This window comes from Erpetoichthys calabaricus, chromosome 4 (assembly GCF_900747795.2).
Source record: "Erpetoichthys calabaricus chromosome 4, fErpCal1.3, whole genome shotgun sequence".
In the NCBI taxonomy this organism is placed as follows: domain Eukaryota; kingdom Metazoa; phylum Chordata; class Cladistia; order Polypteriformes; family Polypteridae; genus Erpetoichthys; species Erpetoichthys calabaricus.
The window spans coordinates 4,008,908-4,024,749 of NC_041397.2; the positions used below are offsets into that span (position 1 = coordinate 4,008,908).

The window sequence follows — 15,842 nt, forward strand, 5'->3', positions numbered from 1 at the left end:
GATTACGTATTTGCGACCCAAGTTTTCATAACACAGTTTTAAAGGTTGAGAAATGCTGTCCCTTCAAACTAAAATCTACAAAGAGGAAGCCCCCAATTGCCTTGGTGAAATGGATCCAAAGCTGACATATTGATTGAATTGGTAAATTCAGAGCTTTTAAAAAGTGAGTAGTCTGGATTTTACACCATATGATTAAGTTACTGTCACAGAAACAAGGACTGCTGAAACTTATAAAATGTAGGTATAACAGTTAAAAACCTAAAGAGAATAATGATTGGGGTGTAAGCAAAATGTTCTGATCCACCAAAATAAGGTTTACTGAACAATGCACAAGATGGAAAAAGGAGGTACCAGATTAAAAAACATAGTGAAATCCTGACTAGTACCGTGTTAATATATTGGATACTCTGTGCCTGGTAAAGTATCTTAAAACATATCCCAGTAACACACGCACTCAACCCTCTGCTGAAGATGGCTCGTTGCACCGTTTAAAAACTCTGCGATAGAAAATTACCGTTAAAAAACCCTTTTAAATCAGAAGGGAGGGTTTTCTCGGACCCCTATTAAACGCGTCCATTCCTTTCATTACTAGTTTAATAGGATCACGGGTATAAATATGAATACACTCGCAAGCAAACTTTTTAAAATCTAAAGACTTAAATAAAAACAGACAGCCTGATCTCAGAGCCCCCGTGTATTAAGATATAAATTCTTGGGTCCGTGTTCAGGGTTCAGTCAATCTGTCTCCAGCCGGCTGTCCAAATGAGAATTTTTATAAAGCATAAATGTTTCGTTATCAGACTTTTAAAACAGGCGGCTCCGTACAAAAAACAACCGAGTACATAGTTCAGAATACTGACGTCTTATGTCCGAGCTATTACACACACCCGGCCTGCTCTTTTAAACCAGGCCTGAATATTCTCAGAGGAGAGAACCTGTTTGAATTTCAGACGCCGAGACAAAACTTAACTGATTGTAAAGCCCGTTTCGGTAAGAGAAAAAAACTAATATTGCTTCAGTCCTATGAACATTAATCGTCGTACACGTAGATAGAGAGATAGAAATATAAAATGCTACAATTTATATACACACGAGCGCGCTCACGCTCCTACACATGCGCTGTGTGTAAATTAACATGCTGATAATTCCTGCACACTGCAAACAAATATTTTTAAAATGGAATTACCGGAGAATCAACTTGGAAAATATTAAGTATAAAATATAAGGATTCATCCCTCCGTTTTAAAACATGCTCGTTTAACACTTATAATAATCCTGAACGGTTCTTACCGTTATATTGACTGTCGGTGCTCTGTGCAGATGGCCGGACACCGAAAAGTCCTGTATTTTTTAAAAAAAGGTCCTTCGTTATGCATAGATTTGTTTTAGCAAATGTGTGGCCTCACTTTAAGTGTGTTTCAAACTGAACCTTATGTTAAAGTAATTATGTGTGAACATCTTTTGTGTCGGTATAAGGATTGATCAGTCCTAATAGCTACACCCCTCACCCCCCTTAGCTTCAGGATATCAGAGCTGATGACCGTGAACATCCGTGTATTGTTCGGGTTGAAAAGTCAACTTTGTAAGTATTCGAAATCTTTTAATATCACAAGGTGAGACCATTTTTACAATGCCCCCGAACGGTCTGAGCCTTGCTGAGGTGCTTAAGACAATTTCACTTGGCTGGGATTTAGCTCCTGATACCTCTGTGCACCGCATGGTGTCCCGGGGCCTCACAGACCTTCTGTCAGTTTCCTGGGGCTGAAATGATTTTTTTTTTTTTTTTTTTTTTTTTTTTTTTTTTTAGACTCGTCGTGACAATCAACTATTGTCTATCTGTCCGAAGACCTCATCCGCTCTACGGAAGCGTCTGTGGGGCGTATCCGCACCTTTGAACGAAAAATCCCAATATTTAAAAGTCAGCTTTCTTGTACGCCTTCGAAATCTTTTAATATCACAAAGTGAGCCCATTTTCACACTGCCCCGAACGATCTGATACGAGGCTATCCATCAATGTCCCACAGCCTTGTGGTCTGTCAGTTTCCAGGGCCTGCTCTCTGCGTGCACGCGCAGCGGTCTGCTCCAAGAGGCTCTGTGTGTAGACGAAGAGAACCGGTCAGCTTGTATTTGGAAACTACAGAGAGCCGGACAGCACCCTGCGGGTTGAAGTAAAGGCTTTTTCAGCTTAGAGACGGTCTGTGAAGAAATCATTTACTTAGATAAAGGAATAGATATTTTAAATCATAGAGTTTCTTGCCCAAAGCACTAGAGACAGGAATGATCCCCAAGAGGCATGGATGGTAGAGGCCCTTCCTTAACATGTTGGGTTGCGTGTGCGTGTGTGTGTGTGTGTGGAGGCGATCTCTCCTCGGGCTACAGGCAGAGGCCTCCTGCTCCGAGACAGAGAGCCGGACAGCACCCGGCTGGGGTGAAGTAATGGCTTTTTCAGCTTAGAGAGCGTCTGTGAGTTGAAGAAAATCATTTTGACTTCAATAAAATGTTAGATATTTTAAATAATAAAGTTTCTTACCCAAAGCACTAGAGTCAGGAATGGCTATAAGGCAGAATGGACAGGCTGAAACATTTGTGTGGTTGTCTCTCCTCGGGGAGAAATGATCAAGGACTGGCCTGGGGCTGGACTCAGAGTCAAAATGACTATGATGGCCATCCGTTGTGTGTGTGTGTGTGTGTGTGTGTGGGGGGGCGGTCTCTTCCTCTAGGGGTGGGGAATCGGAAGGGGGCGTCCTCAGGGTTAACCGACTGTGGGCAGGAAACTCTAAGTCAGAAGACCTGCGACCACCAAGAGGTGCGGACAGCAGGGTCTGCTACAGACTTGCCTGAACTTGTCCTCGGGAGAGGTGGGGGCGGGTTCAAGGAGGGGGCACCCATCCATCAAATAAAGTCTTGGCCATTTCCCGGGGTAAAAACAGGATGGGAGGGTTCAAGGAAGGACCGGACATCCACCAAACGGATCTTGGCCGTTTCCTGGGGTAAAAACAGGATGGGAGGGTTCAAGGAAGGACCGGACTTCCGGCCGGGAACACCGGAAGGGGGGGGGCGGAGTTTATGACGTCAATCCAAAAGGGGCGGGGCTTAACTCATCAATCATTTTTTTTTTTGACAGAAACCGCATGCATTATACTACTTATACAGTATATTATTTCACGTAAGCTGGCACTTAAGTCTTCAATCTGCCTCAAGAACGATTTAAGATATGAAGAGATAGGAGGAGTGACGACGTAGATGGTAGGGATGAGAACGGCACCCGTACGCATGCGCTGCATGGCCGCTATGCTGGCCGCTATGCTGGCCGCTGCCGAGAGTTGATTCTGCAATAAAAAAATTAAAAGAATAATAAAAATCATCACCCCGAAACCAGATAGTAGACGTCATGTAGTATATGTGTACCAAATTTCAGGTCAATCGGTCAAACAGTTTGCGAGTTACAGGTGATTTCAAATCCTGAACAGACAAACGAACAGCCACAGTAGTGTATTATATGGCTCTGCGGCTAAGGATCTGTGCTGGTATCCCGAAGGTTGCCGGTTGGAATCCCCGTCACTGCCAAAACAGATGCTACTCTGCTGGGCCCTTGAGCAAGGCCCTTAACCTTCAATTGCTCCAGGGGCGCTGTACAATGGCTGACCGTGCGCTCTGACCCCAAGGGGTATGCGAAAAACCAAGTAATTTCCTTCGGGATTAATAAAATATAATAAAATAAAATATATACCAGTAACGGCGCCCTGCTGTAAGGATAACGTGCAGTGAACACACTTGACTTGTCCATTCCTAGTTTTCCTCCTCTTTCTCTGTACGTTTCTCATTCGTTTGCTCAGAGGTTGATGCACTTGCTCCTTCCTGAGCAGCTCTTTTGTTCTCCACCCTAGTGGCCTGCTTCTTCTCTTCTTCCGTTGACATCTTTTCGCGTTAAAACTGATCAAGTCGGTGTTTGTGTTGCAATTACTTAGTACGTTTTCTTTAATTTTTCACGTAAGCTGGCACTTACGTCTTCAATCTGATTTAAGATATGAAGAGGGAGGGGAAGTGATGGCGAAGGTGATGGGGAATGAGAACGGCGCCCTTACACATGCGCCACACTGCCGCTCCGAGAGTTGATTCTACAATTAAATAAAATAAAAAGAGGAATAACTTTGGAGGTCAATCATCACCCTGAAAGAGGATAGCAAACATCACATAGATAGATAGATAGATAGATAGATAGATAGATAGATAGATAGATAGATAGATAGATAGATAGATAGATAGATAGATAGATAGATAGATGTGAAAGGCACTATATAATAAGATAGATAGATAGATTTTAGTATAGTCGGCAGGATTATAAAATTACATTGAGAGATAGATAGATAGATACTTCATTAATCCCAATTCACATACTCCAGCAGCAGCATACTAATAATAACAATATTAAATTAAAGAGTGATAACAATGCAGGTATAACAGACAATAACTTTGTATAATGTTAACGTTTACCCCCCCCCGGGTGGAACTGAAGAGTCACATAGTGTGGTAGAGGAACGATCTCCTCAGTCTGTCAGTGGAGCAGGACGGTGACAGCAGTCTGTCGCTGAAGCTGCTCCTCTGTCTGGAGATGATCCTGTTCAGTGGATGCAGTGGATTCTCCATGATTGACAGGAGTCTGCTCAGCGCCCGTCGCTCTGCCACGGATGTCAGACTGTCCAGCTCCGTGCAAACAATAGAGCCTGCCTTCCTCACCAGTTTTTCCAGGTGTGAGGCGTCCCTCTTCTTTATGCTGCCTCCCCAGCACACCACCACGTAGAAGAGGGCGCTCGCCACGACCGTCTGATAGAACATCTGCAGCATCTTATTGCAGATGTTGAAGGACGCCAGCCTTCTAAGGAAGTATAGTCGGCTCTGTCCTTTCTTACACAGAGCATCAGTATTGGCAGTCCAGTCCAATTTATCATCCAGCTGCACTCCCAGGTATTTATAGGTCTGCACCCTCTGCACACAGTCACCTCTGATGATCACGGGGTCCATGAGGGGTCTGAGCCTCCTAAAATCCACCACCAGCTCCTTGGTTTTGCTGGTGTTCAGTTGTAGGTGGTTTGAGTTGCACCATTTAACAAAGTCCTTGATGAGGTTCCTATACTCCTCCTCCTGCCCACTCCTGATGCAGCCCACGATAGCAGTGTCGTCAGTGAACTTTTATAACTATAACATAGTATTTGTGTACCAAATTTCAGGTCAATCGGTCAAACGGTTTGTGATCCTACATTTGATTAAAAATCCTGGACAGATAAACGGACAGCCATGCTAGCGTATTATAGAAGTAGATACCATATATACCGTATATAAAGTGAAAACAGTAAAGGTCCAAGTTCTGAGCCCTGCGGGACACCATATTGAACTTCTGTGTATATCCATGGAGTTTTGTCAGCACATTTCTGGATGTACAAAATAACATTTCAAGGGCTGCACCCAATAGCCCAATGTAAATTTTCTGTTTCGTGTACTAAAACAAAATGGTCAACGGTGTCAAATGCTTAAGATTAACATCATCATGACAGTGGTGTTTCCTCCATCGGAGGATATCAGAATGACGTTTCCAGCGCGCATTACTGCCATTTCTGCACTACGACCAGTGAGGGCGCCAGACTTGTGATGTGTGAGGTGACACTGAAGCTGAGTGGCGACTACTTTTTCTAGGATCTTTGAAAGAAAGGATACATTTGAAGGGAGTGTGTGATTATTAAGAGTATGAGGGTGATAGCTAAGGTGTTCTAAGTAACGATCTGATAACTGAAAGTTTTAGCACATCAGGAACTGCGCTGTTCAGCCAAGAAACTATTGAGAAGCCTAAGAACGGGTGACGGCAGAGTGGCCACTGCACTTTTCACTCCTTTCGTCACATCGATATTGTGTGTGTGTGTGTGTTTTTTATTTGTATGCAGTGCCATTAAAAACTCCGATGTTTCCACAGAACAGAACGATGCTGCTGCCTGCACATCCTAGGTTGTAGTGGCTGCTATCCAGAATACAGACTTTGAACTGGTTTCTTCCGGCAGTAACGGGATTTGAACCGGCAATCTTCCAGATCTCCAGGGCAGATCATTAGGTACAAACTTTTGCCGGTGTTGTGAATCGATTCAACACGAGTAGCGGGCCACATGCATGATGCCGCTAGCCGTTTTCTAGTAGGTGTTTGAAGATCGCGTACCCAGTACCCGGTGCACGGGATGTGGCCATCGCCCCAACTATTTTGACTGTAAGCTTTTATAATACAGACAATCCAATAATACATTTTGGTCAGGACACCATTTTCATATTGTTTAATATTACTAAATAATATTAAAAAATTAAAGTTAAATGTGAGCTGTAAGAATTCCATGCATGTCGAGTGCGTTTATGTTGTTTATTGACAAAGCTAAAATAGCATTTTGCAGATTTTTTTAGTACCACATTAAGTTCTGAGCATTCTAGTACTGAGGAAAGGGTCTCAATATTTGACGCAATGAGATACAACCAATGGCAAGAATGATGGAATCCCAGCTCTGGGGAGGAAGTGCATTCAAGTTGTTTAAAAAGACAAATCACAGATATGGGGCAAAACTATTTTATTTAACAGCTGAACATTCTGGAACTACAAAGTATACCTTGAAAAAGTGTGGAATGAAATCGTTTTAAGCCACAGGATGGGCACCCAGTGTGAGGAAAAAATATTCATAAAGTCTGATTTTCAAATGTCACCTACTTTTCACCCTGTAAAATGACGTCCATCACACCCAACAGCATGCCTGCTGATCGTTAACGGCTTCACCCCCTCCCAACCCCCCTTGGTGGGCCCTCTGGTCTTGAGAAGTTCTTCACACCTCAGTGAAATTAGGTCACAAAAGGTTTCTTGTAATGTGTGACCATGTCACATAAACGCTAGCACATTTGGAAAAGAAACCACAAGGCACAAACATCCTGTTCACGGGTACACTTGGTGGCTCTGGCCGTCCTCACTAGGAGTTTTCTGACACGGAAGCGTTTGCCACAAACTAATAGGCCATATAGATTTATGTCTTGGTTAGCGATATAAAATACCAAATAGGAGAAAAGATAATAGAAAATAAATTGATAGCAAAGTCTGGATATAAACTTGTAATAAATGTGTTATTGCATTAATAATAATAATAATACATTTTATTTAATAGGCGCCTTTCTTAGCACTCAAGATCACCTTACAATAAAATTAAACAACATTAGTAAAATAAAAACAAGAGAATGATAAATCAAAAAGCAATAATTAGCAAACAAACCAAAGATAACAGGCACTAACAGTGCAAAATTCACAATTGGTATGCCAGTTTGAAAAGATAGTTTTAAAGGTAGTTTTAAAATGTGTTATTGAATTATTATTACTATTGAGATCTTTGAGCCTTTAATGAACATGCTGTAATTATATTTTAGGAATCTACTATAGTTTAAGTAGTATAAGTCATGACTCAGGCGCCACCACGAGTGGCATCCTTTCCAGCAGCTCCGTGTACGACTTTATCTTTCTACCTTTTATCTTTTTTATCTATTTCACTGATAACTCCTACCACTTTCTTTTATGTGGACTCGTTCCCTGGACACTTTTTACTACTTGGACATGGATTGTGAATTTCCCCTTGGGATTAATAAAGTATCTATCTATCTATCTATCTATCTATCTATCTATCTATCTATCTATCTATCTATCTATCTATCTATTATATAGTGCCTTTCATATCTATCTATCTATTATATAGTGCCTTTCATATCTATCTATCTATCTATCTATCTATCTATCTATCTATCTATCTATCTATCTATCTATCTATTATATACTGCCTTTCATATCTATCTATCTATTATATAGTGCCTTTCATATATCTATCTATCTATCTATCAATCTATCTATCTATCTATCTATTATATAGTGCCTTTCATATATCTATCTATCTATCTATCTATCTATCTATCTATCTATCTATCTATCTATCTATCTATCTATTATATAGTGCCTTTCATATCTATCTATCTATCTATCTATCTATCTATCTATCTATCTATCTATCTATCTATCTATCTATCTATCTATCTATTATATAGTGCCTTTCATATCTATCTATCTATCTATCTATCTATCTATCTATCTATCTATCTATCTATCTATCTATCTATTATATAGTGCCTTTCATATCTATCTATCTATCTATCTATCTATCTATCTATCTATCTATCTATCTATCTATCTATCTATTATATAGTGCCTTTCATATCTATCTATCTATTATATAGTGCCTTTCATATCTATCTATCTATCTATCTATCTATCTATCTATCTATCTATCTATCTATCTATCTATTATATAGTGCCTTTCATATCTATCTATCTATTATATAGTGCCTTTCATATCTATCTATCTATCTATCTATCTATCTATCTATCTATCTATCTATCTATTATATACTGCCTTTCATATCTATCTATCTATTATATAGTGCCTTTCATATATCTATCTATCTATCTATCTATCTATCTATCTATCTATCTATCTATCTATCTATCTATCTATTATATAGTGCCTTTCATATCTATCTATCTATTATATAGTGCCTTTCATATCTATCTATCTATCTATCTATCTATCTATCTATCTATCTATCTATCTATCTATCTATTATATAGTGCCTTTCATATCTATCTATCTATTATATAGTGCCTTTCATATCTATCTATCTATCTATCTATCTATCTATCTATCTATCTATCTATCTATCTATCTATCTATCTATTATATACTGCCTTTCATATCTATCTATCTATTATATAGTGCCTTTCATATATCTATCTATCTATCTATCTATCTATCTATCTATCTATCTATCTATCTATCTATCTATCTATCTATCTATCTATCTATCTATCTATCTATCTATCTATCTATCTATTATATAGTGCCTTTCATATCTATCTATCTATTATATAGTATCTATCTATCTATCTATCTATCTATCTATCTATCTATCTATCTATCTATCTATCTATCTATCTATCTATCTATTATATAGTGCCTTTCATATCTATCTATCTATTATATAGTGCCTGTCATATCTATCTATCTATTATATAGTGCCTTTCATATATCTATCTATCTATTATATAGTGCCTTTCATATATCTATCTATCTATTATATAGTGCCTTTCATATCTATCTATCTATCTATCTATCTATCTATCTATCTATCTATCTATCTATCTATCTATCTATCTATCTATCTATCTATCTATCTATTATATAGTGCCTCACACTAAGTTTTAATGCTTATAAAAGTTCATACTAAGTTTAATATCTACTTCTGCTAATATATAACTTTTTATTTTCCATATTAGCAATGGTTATTTAATAGTTGATTTGGCCTAACAGGCTATGTCTTCATGCAAGGAGATGTAATGTCAGTAAGTTAAGAGCATTAAAGAGCACTCCGCTCATTGACGCCCCTGCTGTAAATGCCTGGGACTGTGCCCCCAACTCCTTTTGGAAATGGACACGTGATTGTTGAAGACCCCACTAAAGCAATGGGCTTCTTCACTTGAATTAATATTAGGGAGGAATTTTAAATATGTGGAAAGGAGTGTGCTGCCCAGTAAGACTTTAGGGACCTTCAAAACGCGGCTGGTTGTTATTTTGGAGGAATTAATTGGATATGACTGGTGAGCTTTGTCAGGCTGAATTGCCTGTTCTCGTCTAAATATTTGTAATGTTCTAATATCATTTCCTTCTCTTGTATTCTTATATTGTCTCAATTATGACAACAATTTTAAAAGATTACATGCCCACGAATGTATCACTTGCTGAAAACAGTGTATATATATGAAGAAGGCAAATGACACAGCATAAAGTTTTGGGGTTTTAGCCCCGTATACTGTAAACAAAACAAGAGTAACATCTCCACTATACAGAAAATCAAGGTCAACATAAGACATCATATGAAGGGAATGGGGGACAATTTATACAGGGGGACCGGAAATTAGAAGGTGGAATGCTGGGAAATCTGTGATGCAGGATGGGTGATTGACGTCATCATAGCGGAACTGGAGGGTAGAAGGGAACATGGAAGTATGCCGGTTTTTTGTTTTGTCTGGGCGTTGTTACGGCGGCGATTCTTCGTTCTGGCAGAGAAAACAAGAAGAGAAAGGTTAGTGCGCCATTGTTGTCCCTCAGCATGACCTGTCGTGATGCGGCCCGGGTCCTTAAACTACTCCCCATGCGCTTGTGCGTGACAATATATATATATATATATATATATATATATATATATATATATATATATATAAATATATATAAATATATATATATATATATATATATAAATATATATAAATAAATGAAGTATATATAGTATATAGTATATAGCAGGGGTCCCCAACTCCAGTCCTGGAGGGCCCCAGTGGCTGCAGGTTTTCATTCTAATCTTTTTCTTAATTAGTGACCTGTCTTTGCTGCTAATTCACTTCTTTTGAATTCATTTTAATGGACTTGTTTTTTAAGATTTGTTCCTCTCATTTTCTTCATAGTTCCTCAGATTTGCTTCATTTCCTTCCTTAAATGGTACCCAAATAGAAATGACATGTGAAGTGAGTGAGCCAACAGAAGACCAACTAAGTCAGGACCTCAAACTCCAACCAATTTCACTCCAGCCAGTTGTTTAAGTAGGCGCTGATTTCTTGTTATTAATTAAGATTGAGCAACACCTGGCAAGGACAGGACAGTCAGCATGGGGTCAGAAGAGGGAGGTCGTGTTTTGCTAACATGCAGGAAGTCTACGACGAGGCAACAAAAGGATATGACCAGAGAGGAGCAGATGATATTGTTGATGTGGACTTTCAGAAAGCATTTGATAAGGTGCCACGTGAGAGGTTGGGCAACAAATTAAAAAAAGTGGCAGTTCAGGGTGATGTTTTTAGGTGGGTGCAGAATTGGCTCAGACACAGGAAGCAGAGGGTGATGGTGTGAGGAACCTCATAAGAACTGGGTGATGTTAAGAGTGGTGACCAGTAGGGGGCAGTGCTGGGGCCACTGCTCTCTTTAATATCTATAAATGATTTAGATAGGAATATAAAGAACAAGCTGGTTAAGTTTGCAGATGATACCAAGATAGGTGGATTAGCAGATAATTTGGAATCCATTTATATCATTAGAGAAGGACTTGGACAGCAGACAGGCTTGGGCAGATTTGTGGCAGATGAAATTTAATGTCAGTAAATGTAAAGAATTACACATAGGAAGTAAAAATGTTAGGTTTGAATACACAATGGGCGGTCGGAAAATCAAAAGTCCACCTTATGTGAAGGATTTAGGAGTGGAGTGGAGTGGACTCTAAGCTATTGACTTAGAGGGCCATAGGGGCCACTTCGTGTGTCTGCTGCTTGCTTTGTGAAAGGGGGGGGGGGGCGGGGGGGTGAACACACGCTAAGGAGATGCTGGACAGATCATCTGCTGGCTTGCTGCTAGCTGGTACATGTCGCTCTGCACGTCGATCATTTTAAAGCCTGTACAGCAGCTGTCCTTTTGTCTCACTTTCTTCTCTCGCGGAACTTCAAAGTGTCTCTCCGAGATGATCATGTCTCGACCCGAGATTTTTTTATATTATATATACAGTGCATCCAGAAAGTATTCCCAGCGCCTCACTTTTTCCACATTTTGTTATGTTACAGCCTTATTCCAAAATGGATTAAATTCATTTTTTTCCTCAGAATTCTACACACAACACCCCATAATGACAACGTGAAAAAAGTTTACTTGAGGTTTTTGCAAATTTATTTAAAATAAAAAAACTGAGAAATCCCATGTCCATAAGTATTCACAGCCTTTGCTCAATACTTTGTTGATGCACCTTTGGCAGCAATTCCAGCCTCAAGTCTTGTTGAATATGATGCCACAAGCTTGGCACACCTATCCTTGGCCAGTTTGGCCCATTCCTCTTTGCAGCACCTCTCAAGCTCCATCAGGTTGGATGGGAAGCGTCGGTGCACAGCCATTTTAAGATCTCTCCAGAGATGTTCAATCGGATTCAAGTCTGGGCTCTGGCTGGGCCACTCAAGGACATTCACAGAGTTGTCCTGAAGCCACTCCTTTGATATCTTGGCTGTGTGCTTAGGGTCGTTGTCCTGCTAAAAGATGAACCGTCGCCCCAGTCTGAGGTCAAGAGCACTCTGGAGCAGGTTTTCATCCAGGATGTATCTGTACATTGCTGCAGTCATCTTTCCCTTTATCCTGACTAGTCTCCCAGTCCCTGCCGCTGAAAAACATCCCCACAGCATGATGTTGCCACCACCATGCTTCACTGTAGGGATGGTATTGGCCTGCTGATGAGCGGTGCCTGGTTTCCTCCAAACGTGACGCCTGGCATTCACACCAAAGAGTTCAATCTTTGTCTCATCAGACCAGAGAATTTTCTTTCTCATGGTCTGAGAGTCCTTCAGGTGCCTTTTGGCAAACTCCAGGGCGGGCTGCCATGTGCCTTTTACTAAGGAGTGGCTTCCGTCTGGCCACTCTACCATACAGGCCTGATTGGTGGATTGCTGCAGAGATGCTTGTCCTTCTGGAAGGTTCTCCTGTCTCCACAGAGGACCTCTGGAGCTCTGACAGAGTGACCATCAGGTTCTTGGTCACCTCCCTGACTAAGGCCCTTCTCCCCAGATCGCTCAGTTTAGATGGCCAGCCAGCTCTAGGAAGAGTCCTGGTGGTTTCAAACTTCTTCCACTTATGGATGATGGAGCCACTGTGCTCATTGGGACCTTCAAAGCAGCAGAAATTTTTCTGTAACCTTCCCCAGATTTGTGTCTCAGAGGTCTACAGACAATTCCTTTGACTTCATGCTTGGTTTGTGCTCTGACATGAACTGTCAACTGTGGGACCTTCTATAGACAGGTGTGTGCCTTTCCAAATCATGTCCAGTCAACTGAATTCACCACAGGTGGACTCCAATGAAGCTGCAGAAACATCTCAAGGATGATCAGGGGAAACAGGAGGCACCTGAGCTCAATTTGGAGCTTCACGGCAAAGGCTGTGAATACTTATGTACATGGGATTTCTCAATTGTTTTATTTTTAATAAATTTGCAAAAATCTCAAGTAAACTTTTTTCACGTTGTCATTATGGGGTGTTGTGTGTAGAATTCTGAGGAAAAAAATAAATTTTAATCCATTTTGGAATAAGGCTGTAACATAATTTATATTTTCTTATTATATTTAACATAAAAATACTGTATTTGTTTTTTAGGAGACACTTCAGACTGTCACAAATCTTCTGTGAATGCACTGGAAGGAGAATCCGCTGTACTCAGATGCCAACCAGAGAATTTTCCGTTTTTAAATGACACAAATTTTGAAAGTTATGGGCTTACAGTCACCTGGAGATTTGACCCGTCGAGGGGGAAGGAACACCAATTCACTAATTTGTCCAACGTAAAGAAGAAGGGTTTATACCTACTGATTGCTAACGTAGCATTAGAAGATTCCGGAGGCTCCTATAATTGCACTATACAGTAAGTGATGATTTTTGTTTCCATCCTAGAAAATCCCAAACACTTTTGTGGATCTGCCTTCTGAAATACGCTACATGATTTAACACTACAGCATCTAGTTGTGTGTCATCTTGCCCCAGATAGTAAAGTTGGTTGCTTTTTACATTCAAGTATCTGTTGATTGCAATTTATTACAGTGTGGCTGCCTGAGCATAATCAGAATGAAGCTGAAGGTGTCCATTAAGTTTATTTTTTCTTTAACTGTGGTGCTTATAAAACTCTTCACCCCCCTGGACATGCTCACAGTTAATTGTCATACAACACTGAAATCAAAGTGGATTAAATTTGATGAATTGAATTCATCAGTTAAAAAAATCAATTAACAGAATTAAACTTCTTTAATGATAAAGTAAAAACAGACCTGCGCAAAGTGGTTTAAATTATTTACATGTAAAAAGATCAGGAGTGGTCTCCCCTCGACTTTCTCGTATACTCAGATACAGAGATGGATATCTGAGGAGTAAACAGCAAGACAATGATATATTTATATATTATGTACATTAAAGAACTATCCCCAACAATCAAATCAAATTAATAATATATTGAACAATTATTATAAAAATATAGTTGAATAAATCAGACTCTGCAGCTGCATGAATAAAAGGTAAAGTACCACTTCCGTTCAGTGGAAATAGCCCAAAAGCTTTTAGAAATCTACACTTTGTACCGAATACTTATATGCAAAATTTGGTTGACCGAAGTGAAAGCAAATTCAAGTTATCGTGTTTACATACACACACACACACACACACAAAAACAGAAATAATTCCAAAAATGGTATTTCTGGACTCAAAGAAGTCTAAAACATGAAGAATCAACAAAATCTCGAAATCAAACTTTTGTACAATTACAATACTTGCCCTATGAGAAAGTAAATCGGACTCAGGGAGATCTAAAACATGGAGATTCATCTAAATCTCATGGTCGAATTTTTGGATGATTATAATACTTTCCCTATACTTCATATACAAGAAAACTCAGGGAGGTCTAAAACGTCGAGATTCATCAAAATCTTGTCATCGAATCTTTGAACGATTACAATACTTTCCCTAAACTTCATAAACAAGAAAATAAAAAAGGCAAAATAATCAATTATTAAAGATAGGATGAGTAGCCCAGTCACGGACCTTCCACATCAAAAGGAGCCAATTGAGGTGGTCCAGGCATGCTGGACGCCTCCCTGTGGAGCTTTTATGGGTGCGCCTGGCTAGGAGGAGACCCCAGAGAAGTCCCCAGAATTTGCTGAGAGGGTTTTATCTCCAAGATGACCTGAGAACTCCTTGAGATCCCACAGCATAAGTTGGCAAGTGTGGCTGGGGAAAAAGGGACATATGGACCTCACTGCTAAGACTGTTGTCCCAATGACCCAGTCTGGGATAAGTAATGGAAAATGATGAAAATAATCAATAATAAGTATTTACCCTCTTTATTATGACCGGTGCATCACGCTGGTTTTACAAGTCCAACCATTAGTTCAGTGGAGATCATCTCCCTGGGGTTTCATTTGATTGTATTTGGAAGGTCCACCTTATGCTGAGTCAGACTTCATTTCCATCTTCTCCGTGCACCAAAGGCAGAGTTTCATATCCCGTCGTAGCTGATGCTGTTGACTCACAGGGGTGACTGATGGTGGTTGACAGTGGGGATAAAGATGCCATGCTCAGTTAAAATGTTCAAAATCGGCGAGTCCTCATTACCCTCTTTTCTTGTCAGTTTTCTCCTACATGCACTGTCGGCCCAAGCAGATGCCGCATCAATTCCTGTCTCTTCCAGCTCAGTCTGTGGCGGCCATATTGTGAACCTGAGACCCGCTTAGACTTTGATGAGTTGCCTTTTCCTTCTCTCCTGCTTTGTTCCTTTCTCCAGACCCAGCGAGAATTTTCTTTCTTTCTTTCTTTCTTTCTTTCTTTCTTTCTTTCTTTCTTTCTTTCTTTCTTTCTTTCTTTCTTTCTTTCTTTCTTTCTTTCTTTCTTTCTTTCTTTCTTTCTTCTGGGCACACATTCTGGTTGCAGGTGGTACTGCAGTTTCTCTTTGAGGGAAGAGGTAGTAAAGTTATGCCTGCTGGGTCAGTTGGTGATCAGTCAGCTCTTTTCATTATCAATGCTAACACATATTTTTACATCGGGTCTCTCGCTACCTCTTCCTCGTGCCCTCCTCAGCAAGTCTGGACTAATGGCAACCTCATCTAACTCCACTCCAGACAAGTACTCCACCCATAATTCAATAGCTGGCTTTGTCCAGTCTAATAAATTGCAATG

The 15,842-nt window shown here is 39.9% G+C and overlaps 1 protein-coding gene across 1 annotated transcript in view; it reads left to right on the forward strand.

Moving 5' to 3' along the window:
- LOC114649865 (interleukin-18 receptor 1-like) overlaps positions 1-15,842 on the forward strand; it is a 92,389-nt gene that overhangs the window by 38,340 nt on the left and 38,207 nt on the right. Inside the window, exon 3 of the mRNA XM_028799227.2 lies at positions 13,281-13,545. Within this exon, the coding sequence (XP_028655060.2) occupies positions 13,281-13,545 (265 nt within the window). The remainder of the gene's footprint in view (positions 1-13,280; positions 13,546-15,842) is intronic.